This window comes from Carcharhinus amblyrhynchos, chromosome 1 (assembly GCF_965287045.1).
Source record: "Carcharhinus amblyrhynchos chromosome 1, sCarAmb.v2.hapA, whole genome shotgun sequence".
In the NCBI taxonomy this organism is placed as follows: domain Eukaryota; kingdom Metazoa; phylum Chordata; class Chondrichthyes; order Carcharhiniformes; family Carcharhinidae; genus Carcharhinus; species Carcharhinus amblyrhynchos.
Window position 1 is genome coordinate 61,259,473 of NC_137324.1, and position 27,360 is coordinate 61,286,832.

General features: G+C 42.0%; 1 protein-coding gene across 1 annotated transcript in view; it reads left to right on the plus strand.

The window, feature by feature from the left end:
• Window positions 1-27,360, plus strand: part of LOC145335533 (sodium channel protein type 9 subunit alpha-like) — a 93,820-nt gene that overhangs the window by 27,661 nt on the left and 38,799 nt on the right. Inside the window, exons 9-11 of the mRNA XM_080183763.1 lie at window positions 2,822-2,938; window positions 19,489-19,761; window positions 24,486-24,539. Coding sequence (XP_080039889.1) covers window positions 2,822-2,938; window positions 19,489-19,761; window positions 24,486-24,539 — 444 coding nt within the window. The remainder of the gene's footprint in view (window positions 1-2,821; window positions 2,939-19,488; window positions 19,762-24,485; window positions 24,540-27,360) is intronic.

The following is a 27,360-nucleotide window of genomic DNA, read 5'->3' on the forward strand; positions in this document are numbered from 1 at the left end:
TGCAAAAAAACTGAGTGGAGAGTATGTTCAAATTCAGCGGCCGGCAGGAATGTGAGATTGAAGTTACAATCGTATTAGCCGTGATCTTTTGAAAAGGTGGTGCAGGCTTGAGGGGCTGAATGACCTCCTTCTGCTCCTAATTTATTTATTCATAATAAGAGCATCTTGCAGCATCAAGAAGGTTCACAAATCAACAGATGGCAACATTGTACAAAACAGAAATTGGAGGCATTTGGAAGTTGGAAATATTGTAAACTCACACAGATCTACTCGGAACTCCACACTGCATGGCAATGACATGAGTTAAACTCCATTACTCAGCTCTACCTATACTCATACAGTCATAGAGTCATAGAGGTTTACAGCATGGAAACAGGCCCTTCAGCCCAACTTGTCCATGCTGCCCTTTGTTTTTAAACCCCTAAGCTAGTCCCAGTTGCCCACTTTTGGCCCATATCCCTCTATATCCATCGTACCCATGTAACTATCTCAATGTTTTTTAAAAGAAAAAATTGTACCTGCCTCTACTACTACCTCTGGCAGCTTGTTCCAGACGCTCACCACCCTCCATGTGAAAAAATTGCCCATCTGGACACTTATGTATCTGTCCCCTCTCAACTTAAACCTATACTCTCTGGTTTTAGACTCCCCTACCTTTAGGAAAAGATATTGACTATCTACCTTGTTTTATAGACGTCTATAAGATCACCCCTCAGCCTCCTACGCTCCAGAGGAAAAAATCCCAGTCTTTTCAGCCTCTCCTTATAACTCAATCCATCAAGTCCAGGTAGCATTCCATTTTTCTGCACTCTTTCTAATTTAATAATATCCTTTCTATAATAGAGTGACCAGAATTGCACACAGTATTCCAAGTGTGGCCTTACCAATGACTTGTACAACTTCAACAAGACGTCCCAACTCCTGTATTCAATGTTCTGACCGATGAAACCAAGCATGAGAATGCCTTCTTCACCACTCTGTCTACCTGAGACTCCACTTTCAAGGACCGATGAACATGTACTCCTAGATCTCTTTGTTCTGTAACTCTCTCCAATATCCTACCATAAACTGATTAAGTCCTGCCCTGGTTCAATCTACCGAAATGCATCACCTCGCATTTATCTAAATTAAACTCCATCTGCCATTCGTCATCCCACTGGCCCAATTGATCAAGATCCCGTTGCAATTGGAGATAACTTTCTTCACTGTTCACTATGCCACCAATTTTGGAGTTGTCTGCAAACTTACTAACCATGCCCTCTATATTCTCATCCAAATCATTAATATAAATGACAAATAACAGTGGGCCCAGCACTGATCCCTGAGGCACACAGCTAGCCACAGGCCTCCAGTTTGAAAAACAACTTTCTACAACTACTCTCTGGCTTCTGTGAAGAAGCCAATTTTGTATCCATTTAGATACCTCACCCTGGATCCAGTAAGATTTAACTTTATGCAATAACCTACCATGTGGCACCTTGTCAAAGGCCTTGCTGAAGTCCATGTAGACAACATCAACTGCACTGCTCTTATCTACCTTCCTGGTTACCCCTTCAAAAAACTCAATCAAATTTGTGAGACATGATTTTTCACTCACAAAACCATACTGACTGTCCCTAATCAGTCCTTGCATCTCTAAATGCCTGTAGATCATGTCTCTCAAAACACCTGCCAACAGCACAGATGTGAGGCTCATCAGCCTGTAGTCCCCAGGCTTTTCCCTGCAGCCCTTTTTAAACAAAGGCACAACATTTGCCACTCTCCAATCTTCAGGCACCTTACCCCATGATTCAAATATCTCGGCTAGGGGACCCGCAATTTCCTCCCTAGCTTCCCACAACGTCCTGAGATATACCTCAACATGTCCCGGGGAGTTATCTACCTTGATGCGCTTCTCTGCAATATTTACTTTCCTCAAGACATCACTATTTATTTCCCCAAGTTCCCTAACATCCATGCTTTTCTCAACAGTAAACTGATGAGAAATATTCATTTAGGATCTCGCCCATCTCTTGTGGATTCGCACACATAGATGACCTTGTTGATCCTTAAGAGGCCCTATTCTCTCCCTTGTTACTCTTTTGCTCCTTATGTATTTGTAGAAGCTCTTTGGATTCTCCTTTGCTTTACCTGCCAAAACGATTTTGTGTCCCCTTTTTGCCCTCCTGATTTCTCTTTTAACTGTATTCCTACACGCCCTATACTCTTCAAGGAATTCACTTGGTCCAGCTGCCTATGCATGTCATGTGCCTCTTTCTTCTTCTTGAGCAGGGCCTCAATGTCCCGAGCCATCCAGAGTTCCTGGCTCCTGCCAGCCTTGCCCTTCACCTTAAGAGGAATGTGTTTACCCTGAGTCCTGGTTAACACACTTTTGAAAGCCTGCCACTTACCAGATGTCCCTTTGCCTTCCCACAGACTCCCCTAGTTAACTTCTGAAAGTTCCTGCCTGATACCATCAAAATTGGCCTTGCCCCCATTTAGAATTTTTGGGCCAAACTTATCATTCACCATAGCTATCTTAAAACCAATAGAATTATGGCCACTGGTCCCAAAGTGATCACTCACTAACACTTCTGTCACCTGCCTTTCCTTATTTCCCAAGAGGAGGTCAAGTTTTGCCCCCTCTCTAGTTGGGCCATCTACATATTGAATCATCTACCTCACTTGTTAGAAAAAGTGCTTTTGATGAAATTCCAAAAAGTTTTAAAAATTAGAAATAGGTTGAAAAATAGTAGAAAATATTTTCTATGTTTCACCTATGTTTAAATAATCATGCAAAATAATTAATTTGCAGCATCAATTTTGACTTTTTTTCGTACAGATAGGGTGGCTCAGTATGTTAGGCAACAGCATTCAAGCCTTCAAATCACTGCGATCGCTCCGAACACTGCGTGCTTTGAGGCCTTTGAGAGCCATTTCTCGTTGGGAAGGAATGAGGGTTGGTAATGTCTAATTTTATTTTAGTCAACCTTGTATAAAGTTTTATATAGGTTTTCCACATAATTTACATAATGTATAGAAGTTATTTAACATGCAGGAATTTATACTGATCAGTATTGCATTGGTCACCCATTATACACCACACCTAATATTCAGTCCTAGTAAAGTTAGGTACTGCACTAAAGAATCAACATAAGTTATATCATCAAGTCTCTGGAGAGAGGCTTGAATCAATGTTTTTTCTGATTCCAAACCAGAATTGCCAACATTGAACCAAGGCATTTCCTCTCAGAGTGATTTTTTTTTTACTGGGAGGGCATATTGCTCACCAAACTCCGCCTCCAGTTAGAAAAGTCAGTCATAAGCTGGCCAGATTTCACAAGCAGAGAGTGGGACTTTTGCTCCTTAGGGACAAGAAGTTTTGCTCTCAAGAGCTGCCAGCAAACAGACTGCTAGCAATTCCAGCTGTGCCAGAATTCAGTGGTGGCATCTCCCATAAAGAATACAGCATGGATCCCGGAGTGAGGTGAGTCTGGGCTTTTTGGGTGGAGAGGTGAAGGGCACCCTAGGGAAAGGTGGGATGTGCAGTAGGAGGGGGGGTCAGGTCTTGGAGACTGGTGGGGGCAAGGGAGTAGACACAAAGTAAATGTATCATATTGATGGGGTGCATCTGCCCCCCACCCCCTGCCAAATATGTACCCTCCTTCCCATTTTTTCATCTGATGTGGTGAAAAGCAGAATCTCCACCCACCCACTTGCCTTCAGCAATTGCACTATGGTGTAGGCAGCGTAATATATCTGTCAACTGGCTTGTTAACAAACTCAGTTAATGAGCTTCCAGACCCACAAACTCAATGGACTTTGGGTTGGATCACTTCATTTTCTGGTCCTGCCTCTGTTGTGGTGAGGCCAGAAAATTCCAGCCTTTATCCTTGGCATTATTTTTATCTTTGAACCATTCTTATAATGATCGTCACTACTTCTGGTTGCCTCACTATAGGAAGGACGTAGAAGCTATTGAAAGGGTGCAGAGGAGATTTACAAGGATGTTGCCTGGATTGGGAGGCATGCCTTATGAAGACAGGTTGAGGGAGCTGGGACTCTTCTCCCTGGAGAGACGAAGGTTGAGAGGTGACCTGATAGAGGTTTATAAAATGTTGAGAGGAATAGATAGGGTGGATTCTCAGAGGCTATTTCCCTGGGTTGAAATGGTCGCTACGAGAGGACACAGATTTAAGGTGCGGGGAGGCAAGTACAGAAGTGATGTTGGGGTAAGTTTTTCACTCAGAGGGTGGTGAGTGAATGGAATCGGCTGCCGTCAGTGGTGGTGGAGGCGAACTCGCTGGGGTCTTTTAAAAGACTTCTGGATGAGTATATGGGATTTAGTGGGATTGGGGGTTATAGATAGGTCTATGGATTGGTAGGTGTTGATGTGATCGGCGCAACTCGTGGGCCAAAGGGCCTGTTTGTGCTGTAGTGTTCTATGTTCTATGTTCTACTCCCTGACCAGGATTTTATGCCCTTGCTCAGGCGAGGCTTGTAAAATCCCGCCTGAGGCCAATGGAGAATTCTGTTCTGTGAGCTTCGGGGCAGGCAAGGCAGTAAAATTGTGTTTGTTCCTCTCTCCTTGTGTTTAAGCAAGTCTTTCTTATATTCAGTCTGGCCATCTTGTAGGCCACCCACTTTCCCAGCAATGTTCTCTCTAATGCTAACTCATTTTACTGAAATTTCAAACCAAAACCTGTAATACCAAAATGCAGCATCAAGGGAGCTCAGTTCATCAGTCTGCCTTGGCGGTGATTTTATGTCAAATTTCAGGGACATGGCTATTTGTGTAAAAGAAGAGGTCCTGGAATCTCATATTTGTTAAAATCCCTCATAGACTGTCAGTAAAACTTGAAGCTCATAACAGTTAGCATCAAACCAACATGATCGCACACCAAATGCACATGAATACAATGGATCCCCTTTTGTCTTTGGTACATCTCCCTCACAGAGTCATAGAAATGCCCTTGGTGGCTCCCTGGAATATTGGGAATCCTGCTACCCTGACACCTGCAGGGTCCGACCACTCCATCTGTGTGGGAAAAGACTGGTTTACAAGTTTCTATAACCTCTGTTATGCAACGATACATGGTGAGATGTAGATGCTGTTGCCAGCTCCACACTGGAAGGAACCTGAGGCTCAGAAATTATAATCACAGTGATCTTGACAGCCATTGGCAGCACCATCCTCACCCAGCTGCAGGTCTGGTTAGAGGAGGTAGAACAATCAATCACCATCTTCTTGGTGAATTGTAGCCATTTCAGATTTCCCCTGGCTGGGGTAGGTGGTGCTCCTTGAAGACTATTGGTGTTCATGGTATCCAATTGAGGGTCATCTTCCTCCACCCTCTGTGTGCAGCTTCCCGTCTCTGTCACCTGTACTTCATCTCCCTGTCCTGCAGCAGCTCAAGAGGACCTACAACTAAAATCCAATGAGTGATAACAAGCTTTCTGCTCACAGGTCTCCAAACTCCACCCAACTTCTTGGAAAAATCCAACATCATTCCCTTTTGACTCCAACAACATATGGCTGCTCTTCCAATAAAGGAGCTCACTATACTAAATATACCCCAACAAATGTATCTCACATGGAGACCTCAATATGATGCCTTTGAATAGCGCTACTAGTAGGTCCCTCATACATGCACAGCTGTGAGTATTTATTGGAGGGTAGTAATGGGACTTGTGAGGTCCAAAATTTGCTGAATCAGTGGCAAACACTGAACAAGGTGATTTGCCCACAATGAATGTCCTCACTATCCTCTTTCAAGTGTAGAGGTCCATACAGATGAGCCACCATTTGCAGGCCCTCCCAACTCCTGTATTTTCATTGAATATATTTTTATGACAATGTATGAAACATTGAACAGACTGTACCTAATATACATGAAAGTTAATTAGGTGGCATGAAATTGTAATTTTCATAAATGAAGGAACACTTGGTTTAAATTTAGTAAGTTAACCCTGGCCCCAATTTTGTCTGCTGATTTTAGCTTATTAATTCCCATTTTTACATTCTGCCAATTCTGAAATTGATAGGGAATCAGAGTGTAAATAGAAATTGGTAAAAATGAATGCATAAATGCTTGTGATTTCAAGTGCAACTTCCTGATTACACCCCCCAGCACCCCCACCACAGGAAATTCTACCCCAATACCCATACCGGTAAAGTAGTCAATTACCGATATTCAAATCAAGATTTTGAAGGAAATGTTGAACTTTCTTGTTCATTATCCCAATTGAACTGATGTACTTTAAAGTGATTTTTCATAACTTGACTTTTCAATAAATGTACTCTTTAAGTAGTTTCCACGTTCTCCATGATTATCACAAGATTGTTTTGGATTGCTTAATATTCCTGATTTTCTCTATCCCCATGTGTGGTGGGCATGCCCCTGTGTACATTAATGGATTTGAAGTTAAAATGGTCAAAAACTTCAAGTTTGTAGGTGCCCAGATCACCAACAACCTATCCTAGTCCCTCCAATGCCAATACTATAGTTAAGAAAGCCCCCAGTGCCTCTACTTTCTCAGGAGACTAAGGAAATTTGGTATGTCTGCTACAACTGTCAGCAATCTCTACAGATGCACCATAGAAAGCATTCTTTCTGGTTGTATCACAGCTTGGTATGGCTCCTAATCTGTCCAAAACTGCAAGAAATTATAAAGGATTGTGAACAAAGTCCAGTCCATCACTCCAGAGTCCATTGACTCTGTCTATGCTTTCCGTTGCCTCAGAAAAGCAGTCAGCATAATCAAGGACCACGCACACCCTGGACACACTCTCTTCCACTTTCTTCCATCAGGAAAAAGATACAAAAGTCTGAGACCAACCGACTCAAAAATAGCTTCTTCCCTGCCTCCATCAGACTTTTGAATCGACCTACCTTGCATTATGTTGATTTTTCTCTACACTCTAACTATGACTGTAACACTACATTCTCCGCTCCTTTCCTGCTTTATCTACAGTATGCTTTGTCTATATAGTGCACAAGAACAATACTTTCACTGTATACTAATACATGTGACATAATACATAAATCAAATCAAAGTGTGATTAAGTGGCCAATACCATTTTCACAATGGAATGGCTGAAATTGATCATTCACACTGGGAGAAGATTTGTCTCTTTGCTACTTGTAACAAAATCATAAATGCATTCTTTATACATGTGTTTACAATTACACTACAAATAGCAAAGAGAGAAATCTTCTTCCCATATGTGAAATCATGATCAAATGTCAGCAAACTATCATTCCACAGCAGAGCAACCGTGTTGAAAAATAATGTTTCCCCATAACATCCTTCAGTTTAAAAGATGTTTTTCATTTGTTTAACCACGGATTAGTATTTTTAACTTATGTATAGTATATGTTCTGAACCGGAAATGAAAGGTATTGAAGTCAGTGACTTCAATGAAGTGCAGAAGGCTTTTGTGGACAAGATTAAGATAATTGAGAAGAAAATATTAATTGGAGCATCATCATCACTGAAGATGAAATGATTTCCTTATTCTTGTAATCCATCCCTCTCTCATTAAAGGTCAACATACCATTTGCTTTCCTAAATACTTGCTTTACTAAATACTTCCCCTTCCCCCTCCCACATCTAGTCATCCATCATTTGTTCTTAAAATTGCTACTTTTTGTTGCAATTCTCACAGCTCTAATACATTGTCCCTCCCTTCAATTCTGCCGTAGAGTTAAAGGACTCAACACGTTAACTCTGCTTTCTCCCCTTACAAAGGCTCCCAGACCTGCTGAGTTTCCAGCATCTGAGGTATTTTGCTAATGCTAACTTTCTATGTTCCTTGTGTGAGTACACCCAATTCTTTATAAACATCAACATTGAGAAATTTCACACCTATTAAAGTTTTTTTTCATTCTTACTGCCATATTAAATAACTTCACACTTCCTCACACAATACTCATGTCCACACTCAATTAACTTGTTTATATCCCTTTGCAATTTACCCCTCACAATTTTCATTCGCACCTAGTTTTATATTGGTGTTTGCAAACTTTGCTCTATTACTCATTGTTTCTTCATCTAAGTTATGAACATAGATTGTAGATAGCGGAGGCCTCAGCACTGATCCTTGCAACACACCATACAGCCTACCAATTTGTAAATGCCCTGTGTATTCTCTTCCTGTCTGCTAACCAATGCTGTATCCCAACTAATACGTTTCACTCATTTTAATCTTTTGTTTGGTAACTTATTGAATACCTTTTGCAAATCCAAGCATGCTACGTCTACTTCATTAGTTACATCCTCAAAAAACACAAATAGATTTGTCAAATACAATTTCCCTTCCAAAAACCCATGTTTATTTTGTTTGACTGCACTATGACTTTCTAACTGCATTGCTAAGACTTCCCTAAATATAGATTACAGCTGGCCTATAGTTCTTGTTCAATCACATAATTTCGATGTGTAACCACTTTCATGGTTGTACGCCTAAACGTGGGCCTAATACCAATACCTGTTAACAATACTTAAAACTACTTTGCATGTCTTCAAGAGAAGCATCTTCAACCTAACGGACAGTACCACAGCTGACAGACTTGATCGAAGATCTGCTGTTGTTGGCAGAGAGCTGGTTGAATTATTTACTAGGATGTTACCAGAACTTGGCAGTTCGAGTTATAAGGAGAGGCTGGATAGACTGGGACTTTTTTGTCTGAAGCATAGGAGGCTGAAGGATGATCTTTTTGAGGTCTATAAAATAATGAGGGGCATAAATCAGCTACATAGTCAATATCTTTTCCCAAAAGTAGAGGAGTCTAAAACTAGAGGGCATAGGTTTAAGATGAGAGGGGAAAGATATAAAAGGATCCAAAGGGCAATTTTTTCACACAGAGGATGGAGAGTGTCTAAGACAAGCTGCCAGAGGTAGTAGTAGAGACAGGTACAATTTTGTCTTTTAAAAAGCGTTTAGACAGTTACAAGGGTAAGATGGGGATATGGGCCAAATGTGAGCAATTGGGACTAGCTTAGGGGTTTAAAATAAAAAGAGTGGCACGGACAAGTTGGGCCAAAGGACCTGTTTCCATGCTGTAAACCTCTATGACTCTAAATGCAATGTTCAGATAGCTGTCCCCAGTGAGAACCCTGAAGAGGGTCAGCTCAAGATCAGCATCAGGTGCTGTGGAAAGAGCCATGGCAAGTTGCCACAGTGTAGTTTGTAGATAGTATACATTGCTGAGCACCAACAGTGGATGGATTGAATCTTTAACGTGCCTATCATGTCCTGGATGTGTTTTAACCTCATGCATATTTTTGGAGCTTGGCTCATGCAGACATGTGGAGATTATTCCATCCCACTCCTGACTAGTGCCTTGTATATGGTGAACAGGCTTTGCGGAGTCAGGAAGACCCAAAAATTACAAACCTCTAAACCTGCCCTTGCAGCCATAGTACTTACGTGCCTGGTCCAATTAAATTTCCAGTTAACGTCTTGAATCACTGTTTGTCGGAGTTTACTTGTTCTCCCCTTGTCTGCATGGGTTTCCTCCGGGTGCTCCAGTTTTCCTCCCACAGTTCAAAGGACATGTTGGTTAGTTGCATTGGCCATGATAAATCCTCTTTCAAGGTACCTGAATAGGTGCCGGAGTGTGGCGACTAGGAGGTTTTCACAGTAACTTCAGTGCAGTGTTAATGTAAGCCTACTTGTGATGCTAATAAAAAATAATAAAACAAATTTATAAACAAAAGTGCTCATCCCCATCAACATCTTTCATAATTTCTTGTTAACTTTTGTAAGTTTGCAAAGTGCTATTATACTATGATATTCCTTGGTTGAATTCTGCTTGATTTGTGACAAGAGAGTATGATATGAGAACACAAGACCACTTTTAGACTTAGGTACTGCATTACCATTATTGTGTAGTTATGGGAATCAATATGTGCTTCTGTAGAATAACATGCACATTATAGAAAACCTAATTAGAATGAACATTTTTCTGTTATTACAATGTCTGAACCCCCTCCTCCACAGCACCACAAAATCAACCTTCTTTCATCATTAAACCTGAATAATTTTGGGTACGTTGATTGCTGCTGTGCTCCCACCCTCTACTCTGCCATTACAAAAGAGTTATGTCAGGTTTGGTTCATTGGTAGCAATAATTATTGACAAAACAGAGGGTCATAGAGCTCCACTCCAGAATCTCCAGCACAAACTCTCGGCTGAGACGCAATTACGACACTGGGGTTGATTTATCTTCTATCTGAGGTGTTGAATTTCAGACACAATCTCACAACTTGGCCAATATTTATTCCTCAACTAACAGTTTATTTTTGTAAATGCTATTTGGTCGTTTTGTCTGGTGTTCTTGGGTCCTTGCTATGAAAAAATCGAACTGCTGTGTTTCTCTATGTAATAATAGTGACTACACTTCAGAGGTATCTTGTTTACTTTGTACATTCTGAGATTGTAAAATGTACTTTATAAATGCAGCCTTTCTCTTTCTTTCCTTAAAGAAAACGGTGTTTGGAATACAATATGTTAAACTTGGAACGTTCCTTCTTGCAGTATGTTCAATCTGTCTTCATGGCACATATGGATTCAATTTGCGTAGTCCTTCTATATTCTCTCCTAACACATCACTTGCTGCATTCTTGTTAGCATTTCTGTGTCAGTAAGCACCATCACATTTTGTTTCAACTTCAACTATCCCTTGTGGGCAAGCTCTGTTTTGAAGGAATATTTTTGCCTTACATTTGTACTTGTCATTAAACCACAGACATTTTTGTGAGACCTCCTGCCACATTTCCAAATGAAGACTATATTTATACTATCAGTGAGATGCTGCTATGCCTGGTACCAATTTGTTTTGTACCATCAAAAATGTGCATTTGCAAAAGTTGGCTTACAACCACTGCTGTTCTGCCATTTTCCCACTGCTAGATTCTTGGGGCCCAAGATGCTGGAGGGATGATGAATGAGACACGGATGAACCCACTTCTACCAGGGTTCAATCCCAATGATGTATAGTTCCACTAAGGGGACCTTTGGATGAATCAACACTTGGTTTCATCTATTTCAATGGTGCTTGTTTGGGAGAGCTCCCAGTCTCTCCCAGGAATTTTCATCTACTTTGTTCTCCAATAGGCCCTACTGTGCTTACACTTGTTGAGAAAACCTTGGGTAGACTAAAGACCCTGGAATGATGGAAGGAGCAGATAATCGACCAAGGAAGAGCTCCATTACCTTGCATGGAAACTCAAGAGCTCTTTTGGGGAAACAGAGTCGTGGTTGCTGTGTTCCTGTGAGGCAGTTCTTGGGCTGGCGTACAGCTGCATCAACATTATAGGCTTCTGCTGGGATAGATACCAATGATATGCATGCCCTGACCTTACTAATGATCCTGTCCTTACAATGTGAGATGGCATCAGGGAACTTGACTTCAATAACAGAAGACATATAATGGAATTTCAGTGTCTTGCACCTTTAATAAAGTAGCAGGCGAGGGTCTTAGAGTATGAAAGGATCAATATAAAAAATGCATTATGATTGACTTTTATTTTCCTCGTTCATTTTTATGAATTTATATTTTGCGCAGATACCACTTAAAAAGTAGTGCTTTGCAAAGTTATGTTAACAGATGTTCTAAAGGTTGGAGAAAAGTGATTATCTAAATAATTTCAGGAATTGAGGAAGGATAAATTCCAGTGTAAATCTATAATAGGCATCAGAAGGTGTATAAAATATTTGAGGTAGATTTTTCAGCTGACTTTGGGATCTCAGACTTGTCAGCACAAGATGAGAGTCCCAATACTACTCTTGTCATGGATGGGACCAGTTCAGTGATATTCCAGGAAGCAAATTGCTAATTGATGACCAATGCTGCAGCCCAATCAGAGGAGTGGCAGCTCTGGATCCTTGGCAGTCCCACCAAGAAAGGTGGCCATTGCTGAGGTATGTTACATCTTTGACAGGGAACCTCAAAATGCAGCCACTTTCACAGCTAAAAGGAAAGTATGATGATTGTAAAGTTGGTTAACCCCGTCTGCATTTGGGCTGCAGGTACAGCCTTTCCTATCAGTGGCTGCCTTTTTGGGGCATGAAGCCTTTGACTCCAAGGGACTTGGCACATTAAGGCCATCTCCATAAAGCCAATTGCTTGCACACATGGTGTGGTAGCTGCTCCACTGCTGACAAAATGACAGCGGCACTGCAAAAATGTTTAAAGCTTATTTATTAGTGTCACAAGTAGGCTCTATTAGCACTGCAATGAAGTTATTGTGAAAATCTCCTCGTTGTCAGGTACACTGGGGAAAAACTTAGCATGACCAATGCAATCAGCCAGTACGTCTTTCGCACTGTGCGAGGAAACTGCAGCACTCAGACAAAACACACACAGACACAGGGAGAACATGCAGACTCCATACAGACAGTGACCCAAGCCAGAAATCAAACCCACGTCCCTGGCGCTGTGACGCAGCAGTGCTAACCACTGTGCCACCATGCCACACTCAACCACTTGCAGTCTTAAACATGAAAATTGGCTGCCCCTTGCATGAGGTGGGCAGCTGGTCCATTCTCAGGTCACTCTGGAAACATGCCTGGCAGCAGGAATGTGTCAGGAAGCCATCCCAATGCGACACACTTATTTTTCTGCTCCTGCTTCCAAGCCAGCCACTGCGGAGCCAGGAAAATTCAGCCTGTAGCTTCAGCACCTGAGCAAATTACAGTCTCACCGCAGCTAAGCAAAGATAAGCAACTTCTTGTTCATAAGCAAATTATTCAATCTTTCGAATCAAAGAAGAACTGGGTGTTGCAAAAGTTGATATAAAAATATGTTCATCATCTCCAAGGTTCAAGATTCAAATTCAGCTTTGGGAGTAAGCATTAAAGAATATACAAAATCCAGATGTTTTGTAGCAAATGTTCTGCCATGTATATTCCTCAGAAAACAATTTTAAAAATTTAATTTACAGGGAAATAAATCCAGCTCAGGGACATGAAGTAATTTTCTCTTTGTTGGCTGTGCAAAAGCTGTTCCAAACTTGACAATTGATTTGTGTTGCTTGGCTCTGTGGGAGATAGGCAGGAGTTTATAGCACTCCTGTGGGCCCTTAAGAATGGAAATTAAATTATTTCCCCACTAGTTTCATCACATTGGATTAATGACATCACTAGCCCAAAAATATGGAATAAATCAGAGCACTTTAGGAGTACAAAAGAAAAATATTACAGTAGAGAATTTGCTTTGTTGCTGTCTCTGGCAAAATCATAGCACATTTTTCAATTTCAAAACAAAAGAAAAATAAATCTTTCTTCTGTACATTGAAATATGTCCTGACCAGGTGAGGAGAGATTGAATGTCTCCCCTCCTTTCCCGTCTCCTCATTTGAGCACAACAGGCTTTTCATTTGATGTGGTTATACTCACCAATTCAGTGAGTACTTAATAGTTTGTGCTGTGATCGTAAAAGGGCCAATCAGACATATTGGCTGGAGTTTTACCGTCCTGCCCGCCATGGGAATCGGAGCGGGTGAGGGTCTGGAACATGGTAAGGTCCGTTGACCTCGGGCGAAAATTTACAATTTCAGGATGAGCGAGGCCATAAATTCCTGCTCATTTTCTTGAGGTTAGCTTAATTATACGTAAATCAATCCAAGAAATTCCGTCCCCAACAATATTGTGTGGGTCAACCCACAGCACATGGACTGCAGTGTTTCAAGAAGGCAGCTTACCACAACTTCTCAAGGGCAACCAAGGACAAAGCAATAAATGCTGGACAGCTAGCGACACCCATGTACCATGAATGAATAAAAAGAAGTAAAAGAGGTGATTGCCTCGTGGTATTATCACTAGACTATTAATCTAGAAACTCAGCTAATGTTCTAGGGTCCGGGTTCGAATCCCACCATGGCAGATGCTGGAATTTGAATTCAATAAAAAAGAAATCTGGAATTAAGAATCTCTTGATGACCATGAAACTATTGTTGATTGTCGGGAAAAACCCATCTAGTTCACTAATGTCCTTTAGTGAAGGAAATCTGCCGTCCTTACACAGTCGGTCTGTATGTGACTCCAGAGCTTCAGCAATGTGCTTGACTCTGAGCAACTACCCCCCAAGGGCAACTAGGGATGGGCAGAAAATGCTGGCCAGCAACACCCATGTCTCACGAATGAATAAAAAAAGTACTGACTTTCACATACACACGAATACAGATTATAGAGCAAGGAAAGATTGATTTGTCAAATTACAGTCTAGGGGTGGGTGGGGATAAAAACAAGGGTATACAGTTCATAGTTTTGTGACTCAGCTGGCTTCAGGCCAAATTTGATGGTCTCACTATTTCTGATCTAAAGATATAGATGATTGAGTTGGTTGCTGTTCAAGAGACACAGTCATGGAATTGAATTCTTTCTTTGAAATCTCTATCAGATGGAGAGGGAGGCAACAATATCAGGCAGGACCCAAAATTTACAAGTTGGTTCTGCACAGGGAGCATGTGCTTAAAACACACAAAGGTCATGTGACCATTTTCCCTAGCCACAATTGTATAGTCCTTGTAACTTGATCAACTCATTAATTAGCTCATGTCTGGAAAGCTATTTTAAAACAAAGCCCATTGTCCAAGCAATTAGTCTTGGTGGTCTATCTCCAACAGTTGAATAACCCTGATGATTGCCATAGATGCCTTGTCAACAGAACAGGAGATGCAGGGTCTTTCACATGCCTCAGCAGGCCATTGTCTTTTGTGAGATTTGGAGATTTGCTGTCTTCATTCCAATGGAGTTGGAATATGAATGTATAGTAAATGCAAATAATTATGAGGTTGGCCATAATTCACTTTAAGCTTTATTCCTTTTGATTTAATTTTGGTCATTGTGATATCAGGCATGATTGAAAACCCATCACAATGCTTACGAGTCCCCTAACTGAGCCATAGAGTTTCTATTTGCACGCTATATGGGGCAGTTGCATTTGATATCATGCAATAAATCTGAGACTCTTGCTAATCTGTGCCTTCATTTTTGGGCTTACATTATGTATGTTGTTTTTATATGAGGCAGTTTGATTTGATATATACATATATGTTATGTAAGCCCAAAAATATAGGCACAGATTAGCAACAGTCTCAAATTTGTGTTGGAATATTGCTGGAATTGGCTGCACAGTTGACCAACCCACCCTTCAGCCCCCTCTTCCAAGTCATTGATAAAAATCACAAATAGCAGAGGACCCAGCACTGATCCCTGTGGTACACCGCAGGTAACTAGCCTCCAGTCTGAAAATTTTCCCTCCACCACCACCTCTGTCTTCTATGAGACAACCAGTTACTTATCCAATCGGCCAAATTTCCTTCTATCCCAAACCTCCTTACTTTCTTCATGAGCCTACCATGGGGAACCTTATCAAATGCCTTAATAAAATCCATGTATACAACATCAACTGCTCTACCTTAGTCTACACACTTATTTACCTCCTCAAAGAATTCAATCAAATTTGTGAGGCAGAACTTACCCCTCATGAAACCTTGCTGACTATCCCGGATTAAGCTGCTGACTTGTGTGACACTCAGGCCTCCCAATATCCTCAGATATAGCGTCCCATCCATTGACTCTGTCTATACTTCCCGCTGCCGTGGCAAAGCAACCAGCATAATTAAGGACCCCATGCACTCTCTTCCACCTTCTTCTGTCAGGAAAAAGACACAGAAGTCTGAAGTCACATACCAACCGTCTCAAGAACAGCGTCTTCCCTGCTGCTGTCAGACTTTTGAATGGACTTACCTTGCATTAAATTGATCTTTATCTACACCTTAGCTATGACTGTAACACTATGTGCCGCACTCTCGCGTTTCCTTCTCTATGAATGGTATACTTTGTATGGTGCACAAGAAACAATACTTTTCACTGGAAGTTAATACATATGACAATAATAAATCAAATCAAATCATATGTGGAACTGATTCACTTCAGATCAGCCATGATCTTATTGAATGGCAGGCAGGCTCGAAGGGCTAGATGGCCTACTCCTGCTCCTATTTCTTATGTTCTTAGGTGCATGTGTGGCAGGCATTTTCTGCATTTGATGGTTTAAGCCCCCCACACCAGCTCTCATCCACCCATTATCATGGGGGCTAAATATCAAGGTCACCATTTCGCCGAGGAGAATAGTCACTGCTACTGCATGGGCTTAGTCGAGACTGGTTTGGTAATCTGGTGCTTGAGCGGCAGTGTTTTGAGCAGGTATTGATGATTCATTAATTGGACTTAGACAGGTATTATGGGAGCTTAGATTCCTCTTATAAAACCCAGTTGACCATGAATTCAGTGTTCAGCTGAATAATGTTGACTTAGCCAGACAAGAGGCTATACCATTACTCTATGTTGGTAAGTATTATATTCAATTGATTAAATTTCCACAATACCCCTATATTAGGTAACAATATAAACCATGTTACATTTGAAAAAAATGTTTCAGAGTCTGGCTTTAATAGTTTAAACTAAATCAAATATTGGGAAACTGTGACAGGCTTGAAATCTGCAATCCTTTTGAGGTAAGAGTGGTGTAATTTTGATGGAGATGGCCAGAATTTGGGACATAAATTGCATAATCTTTGCAAATGCAAGCTGAATTCCAAAGGACCTGGGTGCATGCAAATGGCAAGGTATTGAGGATGAAAGCTGCTCCTTCATATTTCCACCATTCACAACTAAATTACGTTAGGTTACCTACGTGACTTGGTAGCACTGTGGTGTGTTGATTCATCTCCAATATTGGGCATTGTCATCTTTCCCTTTAGGATAGTCTTCAGTATCTCATTATAAGTCTGATGCCCATTCAGCATTCCTCCAGTGCAGGTGACTAACTCAGCAAAGAACTGAGCCCACAGCCTCTGCAACAAGAGACTGCCCTTTGCTGTGTCTTATCTTCTCTGTCAGACCCTACTTGCACCTCTGTCTCTATTGGAAAATTCACATGTTGCAGCTTGGATCATGTAGATCAAACCCAAGACAGGAGGTGAGAGCCCTGTCTTGTCAGCTTGGGTCGGAAAAGTCTCAATTTGTTGAGACTCTAAATTGGACTTGGTTTGATTGAATAGGAATAAAAACAAAAAAAAGTTAGAACAATTAATATCATAGCTGAGTGGATTTCTCAGGGTTGTTGAGCAGGGGGGAAAGGGTGAATGTTGAAGTGAGGGAGGATATGGCTGGGTAGGTAGAGGTTGAGTGGCAGATGGTCTATGGCTGCTTCTTTGCTCAGTAGACTTATAAACAGCTTCTGGCTCCTTTTTTCACCAACCTCATGGCCAAGAAAACATCTGCGTTACAGTGTCCATGAGGGACAATAGAGCAATAAATTTTCCCTTTGAATCTTAACTCCAGTTCTGGCTAGTTTCTGCTAAGGGAAGGAATTTAAATGGACCCTGGTATCCATTTAATTTGGCTTGACAAATGTAGAAGTTTATCTCATATTTATATCCAATTTCATATCAAAGTATTTGTGAAAATTGTCTCATTGTCAAATTATAAATCTTTTTTAATACACTTACTAATTCTGTGATACATATTTGAACTTCAAAAGGTGCACATGTAGTACTGCTGAGTAAAATGCTTGAATAACATTGGCCCATAACTTATGAGCACTTGAACCATGTATCTGGGAATTACCCCAAGAACATGCTGGGGAGCAGCCCCACCCCACTCAACAAAAAGGATTGCATGACAGTAACCTGGAAAGTTCAAATTTGCTACGGGCAATTATCTTGCACTCTAAACAATCCAAAAATTAGATTTAAATCATGAATTTCGGATGGTTCTGACTGTCTTACAGCAATAGTTACCCAAAAAAATTCCTTGGAGTTACCATTGATCAGGAACTCAACTGGACTCACCGCATTAGTACAGTGGCTACAAGGGCAGACTAGAGGCTAGGAATACTGTGGCGAGTAACTCACCTCCTGACTCCCCAGATCCTATCAACCATCAACAAGGCACAAGTTAGGAGTGTGATGAAATACTTCCCACTTGCCTGGATGGATGCAGCTCCAACAACACTCAAGAAGCTTGACATCATCCAGGACAAAGCAGCCCGCTTGATTGGCACCACATCTACAAACATCCACTCCGTCCACGACTGACGCTCAATAGCAGTAGTGTGTACTATCTACAAGATGCACTGCAGCAATTCACCAAAGATCCTTCAGCAGCACCTTCCAAACCTGTGACCACTTCCATCTAGAAGGACAAGGGCAGCAGATAAATGGGAACATGACCACTGCAGGTTCCCCTCCAAGCCACTCATAGTCCTGACTTGGAAATATACTGCCATTTCTTTGCAGTTGCTGGGTCAAAATCCTGCAATTCCCTCCATAGCAGCATTGTGGGTCAACCCAGAGCACATGGACTGCAATGATTGAAGTAGGCAGCTCACTGCCACCTTCCCAAGGGCAACTAGGGATGGGCAATAAATGCTGGCCAGCCAGAGACGCTCATGTCCTATGAATGAATAAAAAAAAACACTGTTAACTTCTGGATAACTACTATTGATCTCCCCAAACCGCTACACAATATGTAAACAACCTCCATCTCCTCATCGCTACACTCAAGAAACCCCCAGGTGTGATTCTACTGACACACTGGAAAGCCTTTATAAAAACAAATTTTATTTAACAATGCAGTTTAACTACAACAAAAAAATTAGCTTCACCTTTAACAGTTGAATAATGCTTAAACGTGAGACGATGTGATTCTTAACTGCTAACCTATCACTGTTAGCTGCAATATTTCTCTTATAGGCTTAAACCCCTTTTAAAATTAGTTAGCAAAACACAGGCATACTTGCTTTGGCTTAGGTTAACAATCTTGGAGCTTTCAGAAAGCAGTTGGAGAGAGAGACATCAGCTCCAGGCAGCAAATGCCCCTCACTTTTTAAAATGAAAAGGAAACTGTTCTTTCCTGCAAGCTTAGCTCCTCCTATTAACTATATGACTAGAACCCTGTCAATCAACCTAATCAAAAACTCACATGACTCCGCATTCCTAGTCTAAAATCCTAGGAGAACACAAGTAAACAAGAGATCCATTACCTCTACCAAGTAACATATTCTGAGCTAAGATCAGTTATTATCCTAAAATCCCAGCATTTGAGCTGCACATTTTCCCAGACAAGTCAACTCTTGTAACAAAACACTACCAGTTAAAGCAGCCCCACCTTAAACATAAGATTTTGTGAGTGATTCCACCCAGCTTGAGCCGGAAGGTGGGAAAAAATAGGAGCCACTGTATTTCAAGGTGAGTAATTACAAGTGAAATGGCAATCTGACTCAATTGCCACTCCAGTAGGAGTTACAGCCCATTATTATAACTTTTCCTGTTAGGGCAATTCAGGATGTGCCTAACCCACAACACTGACATCTCCTGAATCAATAAATAATACCTTTGTTAATTTTATATAATGAGAATTAACTGTCAAACTACTCTATATTTGTTCAGTTTGCAGGATGTACAATTTATTGTCTCTCTTTTGTCTTGCAGCTTGTTGTTAACGCTTTGGTTGCTTCAATACCATCAATTTCTAATGTCATGTTCGTATGTCTTGTATTCTGGCTGATATTTGGCATTGTTGGTGTTCAGATCTTTGGTGGAACTTTCTTTCAATGTGTGGATGAAAATAATGAGCGTCTTCCCATTAGTATTGTAAATAATCGATCAGAATGTATTGCATATCAAGATATCGGGTACAAGTGGGTCAACCCCAAGATTAACTTTGATAACGTACTCGCAGCTTACATGGCTCTCCTGCAGGTGGTAAGTAAGCAAAACGCATTTGCTAAGGCTCTTTAATCTGAGCATAAGAACATAAGAACATAAGAAATAGGAGCAGGAGTAGGCCATCTAGCCCTTCGAGCCTGCCCCGCCATTCAATAAGATCATGGCTGATCTGTCTGGCTCAGTTCCACTTTCCCGCCCTCTCCCCATAACCCTTAATCCCCTCTCTTATCAAAAACCCATCAACCCGCATCTTAAAAATATTTAGCGAGGCAGCCTCCACCACTTCAACGGGCAGAGAATTCCAGAGATTCACCACCCTTTGAGTGAAGAAGTTCCTCCTCAACTCCGTTCTAAACCGCCCCCCCTTTATCTTGAGGCTGTGCCCCCTAGTCCTACTGTCTTTTTTGAGCGGGAAGAGTCTCTCCACCTCTATCCTATCCATCCCATTCATCATCTTATACGTCTCAATGAGATCTCCCCTCATTCTTCTAAACTCTAACGAGTACAAGCCTAGTTTATTCAGCCTCTCCTCATAGTTCAACCCCCTCAACTCCGGTATCAGCCTAGTAAACCTCCTCTGCACTCCCTCCAAGGCCAAAATATCTTTGCGCAGGTGCGGCGCCCAAAACTGCACACAGTACTCCAGCTGCGGCCTCACCAATGCCCTATACAGCTGCAGCAAGACCTCCCTACTTTTATATTCAATCCCCCTCGCTATGAAGGCCAGCATCCCATTCGCCTTCCTGACCACCTGCTGCACCTGCAAGCTGGGTTTTTGCGACTCATGCACAAGGACCCCGAGGTCCCTCTGCACCGTCGCCTGCTGCAGTTTTTCGCCACGTAAGTAATAATCCTTCCTACCATTCTTCCTACCAAAGTGGACCACCTCACACTTGCCAACATTAAATTCCATTTGCCATTTCCTGGCCCATTCGCCCAGCCTATCTAGATCCTTCTGCAGACTCTCCACACCCTCCGCACAATTTGCCGTTCCCCCAGTCTTGGTGTCATCAGCAAATTTCGACACCCTACACTCGGTTCCCTCCTCCAGATCATCTATATAAATGGTAAAAAGCTGAGGCCCCAGCACCAACCCCTGGGGCACTCCACTAGTCACCATCCGCCAATCCGAATAGCACCCGTTGACCCCCACTCTCTGCCTCAAGATGTTCTGTATTTCAATATAATTTAAGAAAGCTTTGTGAGAGGAATTTATATCAACTGTAAATGAATAATGAGGTTTTTTCATATGACAATGCATGGGAAAATATGGAAGCTATTCACAAATTTCCTTTCCGGTATTAGTACATACATTTATAGAAGGGCAAAATTTAGGAGAAATCATTAAGGATGTCACTCCAGGGTGTTGCTGAAATTAATAGAATCCCAATTTGTCCCATCGAGATGCATCAACAATAATCCTAACCGGGACCTAACCCCATAACCCCACACATTTACCCTGCTAATCCCCCTGAATCTAAGGGCAATTTAACATGGTCAATCAACCTAACCTGCACATCTTTAGATTGTGGGAGGAAACTGTAGCACGGGGAGAAAACCCACACAGACATGGGGAGAACATGCAAACTCCATACAGACAGCGGTCCCATGCCAGAATTAAAAGCAGGTCCCTGGCGCTGTGAGGCAGCAGTGCTAACTACTGTGCCATTATATAACCCAATTGTTAATTTTATTGAACCTTATTTTCAATTAGCTTTAAATCTAATGTGAAAAGGAAATCATTGTGTACTCTGCCCAAAGGCAGGTCATTGTCCTGGCTCCTTGCCTGCTGGTGCTTTATCTTGAGCTGTTTTTCATGCAGTAGGGCAGGGAAGCAGGACCCAAGTCCACCTCAGCTGGAATGAGACTTGAGCCCATACCATTGACATTATTCTGAGCCACACTCTAGCCACCTAGCCACTGGAGCTAACCAGCCCTCATCCTCCTGTTCTGGGTCTGTAAAGATGGAGTGCTCTATCGTCTTAGGCATTGCCTTTGAACCGAGGTCCTTCTGCCTGTTTAGATGGATGTACACAATACCATGACATTTTTGGGAAAAGGAATGAGTCAAACTGATCCAGATCAACCTCAGATAAGCGACTTCAAACCACAGTTACAGCATCTGTGTCAGTTAGGTTTCCAACTTTGGTGAGACATATTCCTGGTGGGATTCATGACAAGACCTACTGCCTCTAAACATCCTTCTCCCACTTTCTTGCCATTAATCACCCAAGGCATCCATGTTGACAGTGCATCAATTTTGCCAGCCAATTAGAAAGCAAATAATCGCTTCATCACCTGATGAGATGATTAATGACTATCAGTAAACCAGTCTTTTTACTCCATGTCCAATATTTTTATGACTAAAGAAAATGTGGAAAAAAAAACTCCTTTGCCACTGTGTTTTTTTTTCATTCTGTGTTGCTTGAAGCAGTGTCCTGGAGGATAGCCTTCAACTCATGGAGACTGCAGAGCAATTTGGAAAGTTGGGAACCCATAGGGTCAGATTTCTGTGGAGTTGGGCAGACTCCGTAAACCTCTAAAACTGGAAGGCAATATTAGATGCAGAACTCCCACACCTATTTCCAACAGCCAACTTTTGCCATGGGGGAAGTGGGTAGAGGATGACTCACACAGAGCCATTTGAACTTGGTGGTGAGTTCAATAGACCCTTTGTCTGCAGTGTGGGAATATTAAATTTGTGCTACAGATGTGTTGTTCATCCATCGTCATCGATGAGGACCTCAACACCATTAGTCATTTAGAGGCAGGTTGCAGTGTGTCCGAAGATGACTGATCAGGCCAATTTGGGCACGGAACGTCCTGGCACATATTGGACAGACTTGTGTAAACACTGTAGTTGTTGCGCTGGTGACTCTGGACTTGCACAGCTCGCGCTTAAGTTGTGCTTCAGCAATACAGATGTAAATGTTCTTGAAGGGCAGATAAGGTATGTTTAAGTGCAATGATCTGAAGTTTTTTTAATGTCCCACTCTTTAAACATGAAAATACACTGAGGTTGTCAGTCAGTGTTATAAAATCCCTTTGTTGCACTGCTTTAGTTTACAAGCCATTTGTTGTAGGCTAGAAAATAATACCACTTGGTCATTTAGTTCAACGAAGAAATGCTTTGGGATCAGTGGGCTGGATTCCATTCCCCCTACACCTCCCTGGAGTTTGTGTTGAGAAATTTCTCAGCACAAGCTACCTGCCTCGATAGCGAAAATCTGACCCCAGTAATATTAGTACAATGAGTGCCACATAACTGAACCATGAGAACACATTTTTAAAATTCACTTTCTTTTGAACATCAACTCTGCATTAATCAACCAATTACCCTGCTCCAATTCCAAGAGTAATTACTTTTATTAATCATTCACTTTGTTTTTTAATTGCTGGGAGGGGTTCTAATCCAATTAATCCTCTCATTATTGTACTCTGTTCCTTATGAGGTTACTGCTGCTTTGCATTATTTTTCCTTCTTCATGCTGTTGGTAAATAGAACAAGAATGTGTACTCCCATGTAAATCATCTCCCCATGGGAACAAATTGGATTATATAAAAAAAAAGTATCTCCAAATAAGTCTAAGCAATGCCATTGTTGGAAACTGTAGCTTTTTTTTGTTGCTTTGTTTCAAACATTCCGAGATGCAGTTGTGCCCCATTCAGTTTTGGACTGGGCAGTCTGGGTTTGAGTGACCCGTCTGAAAATTTGCAAAATGTAAACTGGACACATATTTGAAATTTGTGAGATTTGCTACATTTTACATTACCCTGGGAAGAGTCTTTGAAGCCTAGTTGAAACCTCTATGAAGTATGTTCAATTCTGTCAAAGTCTATCTTTGGACTAGGCGATAGGTCCCAGCCCTAGACTGAAAACAAGCAATCCAAGTGGAAAAAAGACTAAAGGAAGCTGAGTTTAATCATTTTCTTTAACTGCTTGATTCCAAAAGGGCTGCTTTTGGACTGTTAGCTTTACCTTATTGCATTTTGACTGAGACATTATTAAAGCATACTTTACACAAGGAGCAGGCAGTACACATTACTTATCCGCAGCTTACAGCAGGACGACATGTAATGACTAACTGAACCTGGGGGGGCATGAGCAACTTATCAGAACGTAGTCAGAGAAAAACAAAGCATTCTACAGATGCATTATCATTTCAAAAAACTACAGTACAAAAGAATTACGAAAGCAAACTACTGCAGATGCTGAAAATCTGAAATTAAAGCAGAATGTACTAGAAATATTCAGCAGGCCAGGCAGCGTTTATACGTGGTGGCACAGTGGTTAGCCCTGCTTCCTCAGAGACCCAGGTTCAATTTCAATCTTATGGAGTGTGCACATTTTCCCAATGTCTGAGTGTGTTTCCTCCTGGTTTCCTCCCACATTCCAAAGATGTGCTGGTGAGACAAGTTGGCCATGCTAAATTGCCCTCCAGTGTCCTATGATGTGTAGGTTAAATGGATTAGCCATGACAAATGTGTGAGGTTACAGGGATTGGTGGGGGAAAGGGCCTGGGTAAAATCCACCGTTAGACAGTCAGTGCAGACTCGATGGGCCAAGTGGCTTCTTCTGCACTGTAAAGATTGTACAGATTTTAAAGAAATTCATGTTTCAAGTCAATGATCTTCCATCAGTAGAATCACTTTGATAATGAAATTCAGTTATATGTTTAAAATTATTTTCAGTTATAATATTCACTTGCTGAACAAGATTCATGTTAACCACAATCATTTTGTACTTTTTTTGATTACAGGCAACATTTGAGGGTTGGTTAGAAATTATGGCAAATGCTGCTGATACACGTGGGGTAGGTTAATTTTTTTGTGTGTCCTGTCACACTGAGTTTGTATTTCCATTGGCTGTTTTTGTTCCTTGGCATCATGTTGGGTTTGACGTTATTAAGAGCCATTTGCCACTCATCCAGCCAAAAGCTTAACCTCGATGGATTCCACTGTTTTGGATTTGCCACTTTCTTATCATTCGGATTTACTTTTCCAATTTGGTGTCATCTGAAAACTTGATTGAGAGCTTTATTCCCAATTATATACATTGTATGAATAGCAAAGGTGCAACATTAATCCTTGGCATAAGTTAAAGTAAAAAACTGCGCATGCTGGAAATCTGAAATAAATGTTGGGAAAACTCTGCAGGTCTGGCAGCATCAGTAGAGAGAGAAAGAACAAAGTTAATGTTTCAAGTCCAATATGAATGCAAAACCTCTTTGGAACTTATCCTTAATCCACATGATACTGGCTATATCTGGCTTTCAGTCTAGTTCACAAACTTGCATCCTATTCAAAAGACGTTAGATTTTCAAAAGGCGTTTGATAAGGTGCCGCACAAAAGGTTGCTTCAGAAGGTTAGGGGGCATGGAGCTGGGGGTAAGGTGTTAGCGTGGATAGAGGATTGGCTGTCTAATAGGAGGCAGAGAGTTGGTATCAATGGGTGCTATTCTGATTGGTGGTTGGTGAATAGTGAAGTGCCGCAGGGATCGGTGCTGGGGCCTCAGCTATTTACCATTTACATAGATGATCTGGAGGAGGGGGCTGAGTGTAGGCTATTTGCTGATGACACAAAGATGAGTGGAAAAGCAAATTGTGCGGAGGGTGTGGAAAGTCTGTAGAGGGATCTGGATAGGCTGAGCAAGTGGGCGAGGACCTGGCAGATGGAGTACAATGTTAGCAAGTGTGAGGTTATCCACTTTGGCAGAAATAATAGTAGGAGGGATTACTATTTAAAGGGCGAAAAGCTGCAGCATGCTACAGTGCAGAGGGACCTGGGGGTCCTTGTGCATGAGTCGCAAAAACCCAGTCTGCAGGTGCAGCAGGTGATCAAGAAGGTGAATGGGATGCTGGTCTTTATAGCGAGGGGGATAGAATATAAAAGCAGGGAGGTCTTGCTGCAACTGTACAGGGCACTGGTGAGGCCGCAGCTGGAGTACTGTGTGCAGTTTTGGTCGCCGCATTTGCGCAAGGATATTTTGGCCTTGGAGGTAGTGCAGAGAAGGTTCACTAGGCTGAGACCAGAGATGATGGGGTTAGACTATGAAGAGAGACTAAATAGACTGGGTCTGTATTCATTGGAGTTTAGAAGGATGAGGGGGGATCTTATAGCGTCATATAAGATAATGAAAGGGATGGATAGGGTAGAGGTAGAGAGATTCTTCCCGCTCAGAAAGGGCAGCAGGACTAGAGGGCACAGCCTCAAGATAAGGCGGGGGGGCAGTTTAGAACGGAGTTGAGGAGGAACTTCTTCACTCAAAGGGTGGTGAATCTCTGGAATTCTCTGCCTGTTGAAGTGGTGGAGGCTACCTCGCTAAATATATTTAAGATACGGGTAGACAGGTTTTTGACAGACAAGGGAATTAAGGGTTATGGGGAGAAAGCAGGAAAGTGGAACTGAGCCACTTCAGATCAGCCATGATCTTATTGAATGGTGGGGCAGGCTCGAAGGGCTAGACGGCCTACTCCTGCTCCTATTTCTTATGTTCTTACGTTCTTATTCCTTTTTTGAGGACTAATTATTCATGTGACACAATTCCATGGAGAGGCTCTTCTACTGTGGTGAAATCCCAGAAATCCAAAGTCCCACACCCAAACAATCCATAATTTATTTTCACGGCACAGGTCTGGAGTTGAGCCAGTGTTCACACATGTGTGGTTTACACAGCCAGCTGACCATTTGAATTACCAGCTGTATCCACTGAAGTGGGATCTTGATATGTCTCAAGTGTGAAATTCGAAGAGTTTAATCAAGCCTCGATGAAAGCTAAACATATCCACAAATTTCTGTGTCAGCAAAATAATAATTTCCTCAAAGACATGCATTAAATTTGTTAGGCATGTCGTCATATCTTGCCATTACACTTGACCTTGAGAGGTTTACAAGAAAAGCTATTAAAAATAATCTGTGTAAGGGCACAGAGACACAACTTATTGGGACATCAGGACAACGAGACAAGATGTGCTGAGTTGCTAACCTAAGCAGTCAAATAGAGTTGTTTAGAGGCCACCAAATGTAGTAGTAATACTGGCCAAGGTATAAATCAGGAAGTTAGAGGTGCTTGTAACATGGGTAATACAGTAATCATAGGAGACATGTGGAGGTGGGATTCTCCCAAAAATATTCTAAGTGACAAATTCACATAAAAACTGGAGTAAATCCCACTGGTTTTTTCAGCGGGATTTTCAACGCTTTGTGATGCGCAGAGAACCCTTGTGTGAATCTTGTGGAGAATGAGTGGGTGAGGCCTATTCCTGCTGGACAGGCTAGCAGCATAGCGCTGAGCAGGCCACTGCACATGCACCTGTCTGACAGCTCCAAGATCAGCACCTGCGCACGCTGCTGGCCTCCCAATCACCGCAACCTCGCATCACTGGCTGTGCGACATCCCCCCACGGCCCGATTCCTGGCCTCATGGACGCGTCCAGGCCAGTCTTGACTCCCCCAGCCTCAGTAGTTCCAAACTCCAACCCCCCCACCCACCCAGATGTTCAGCCCCAATCACTGGCCTCTCTCCCTCGGTCACTGCCAAGTGCAGAGTTTATAGCTGGACCTCCCCCTCCCTCCCACCGATCTAACCACAACCCCCCCTCTCCAGAGGCCCTGCCCCCATAGGCCCCATCCCC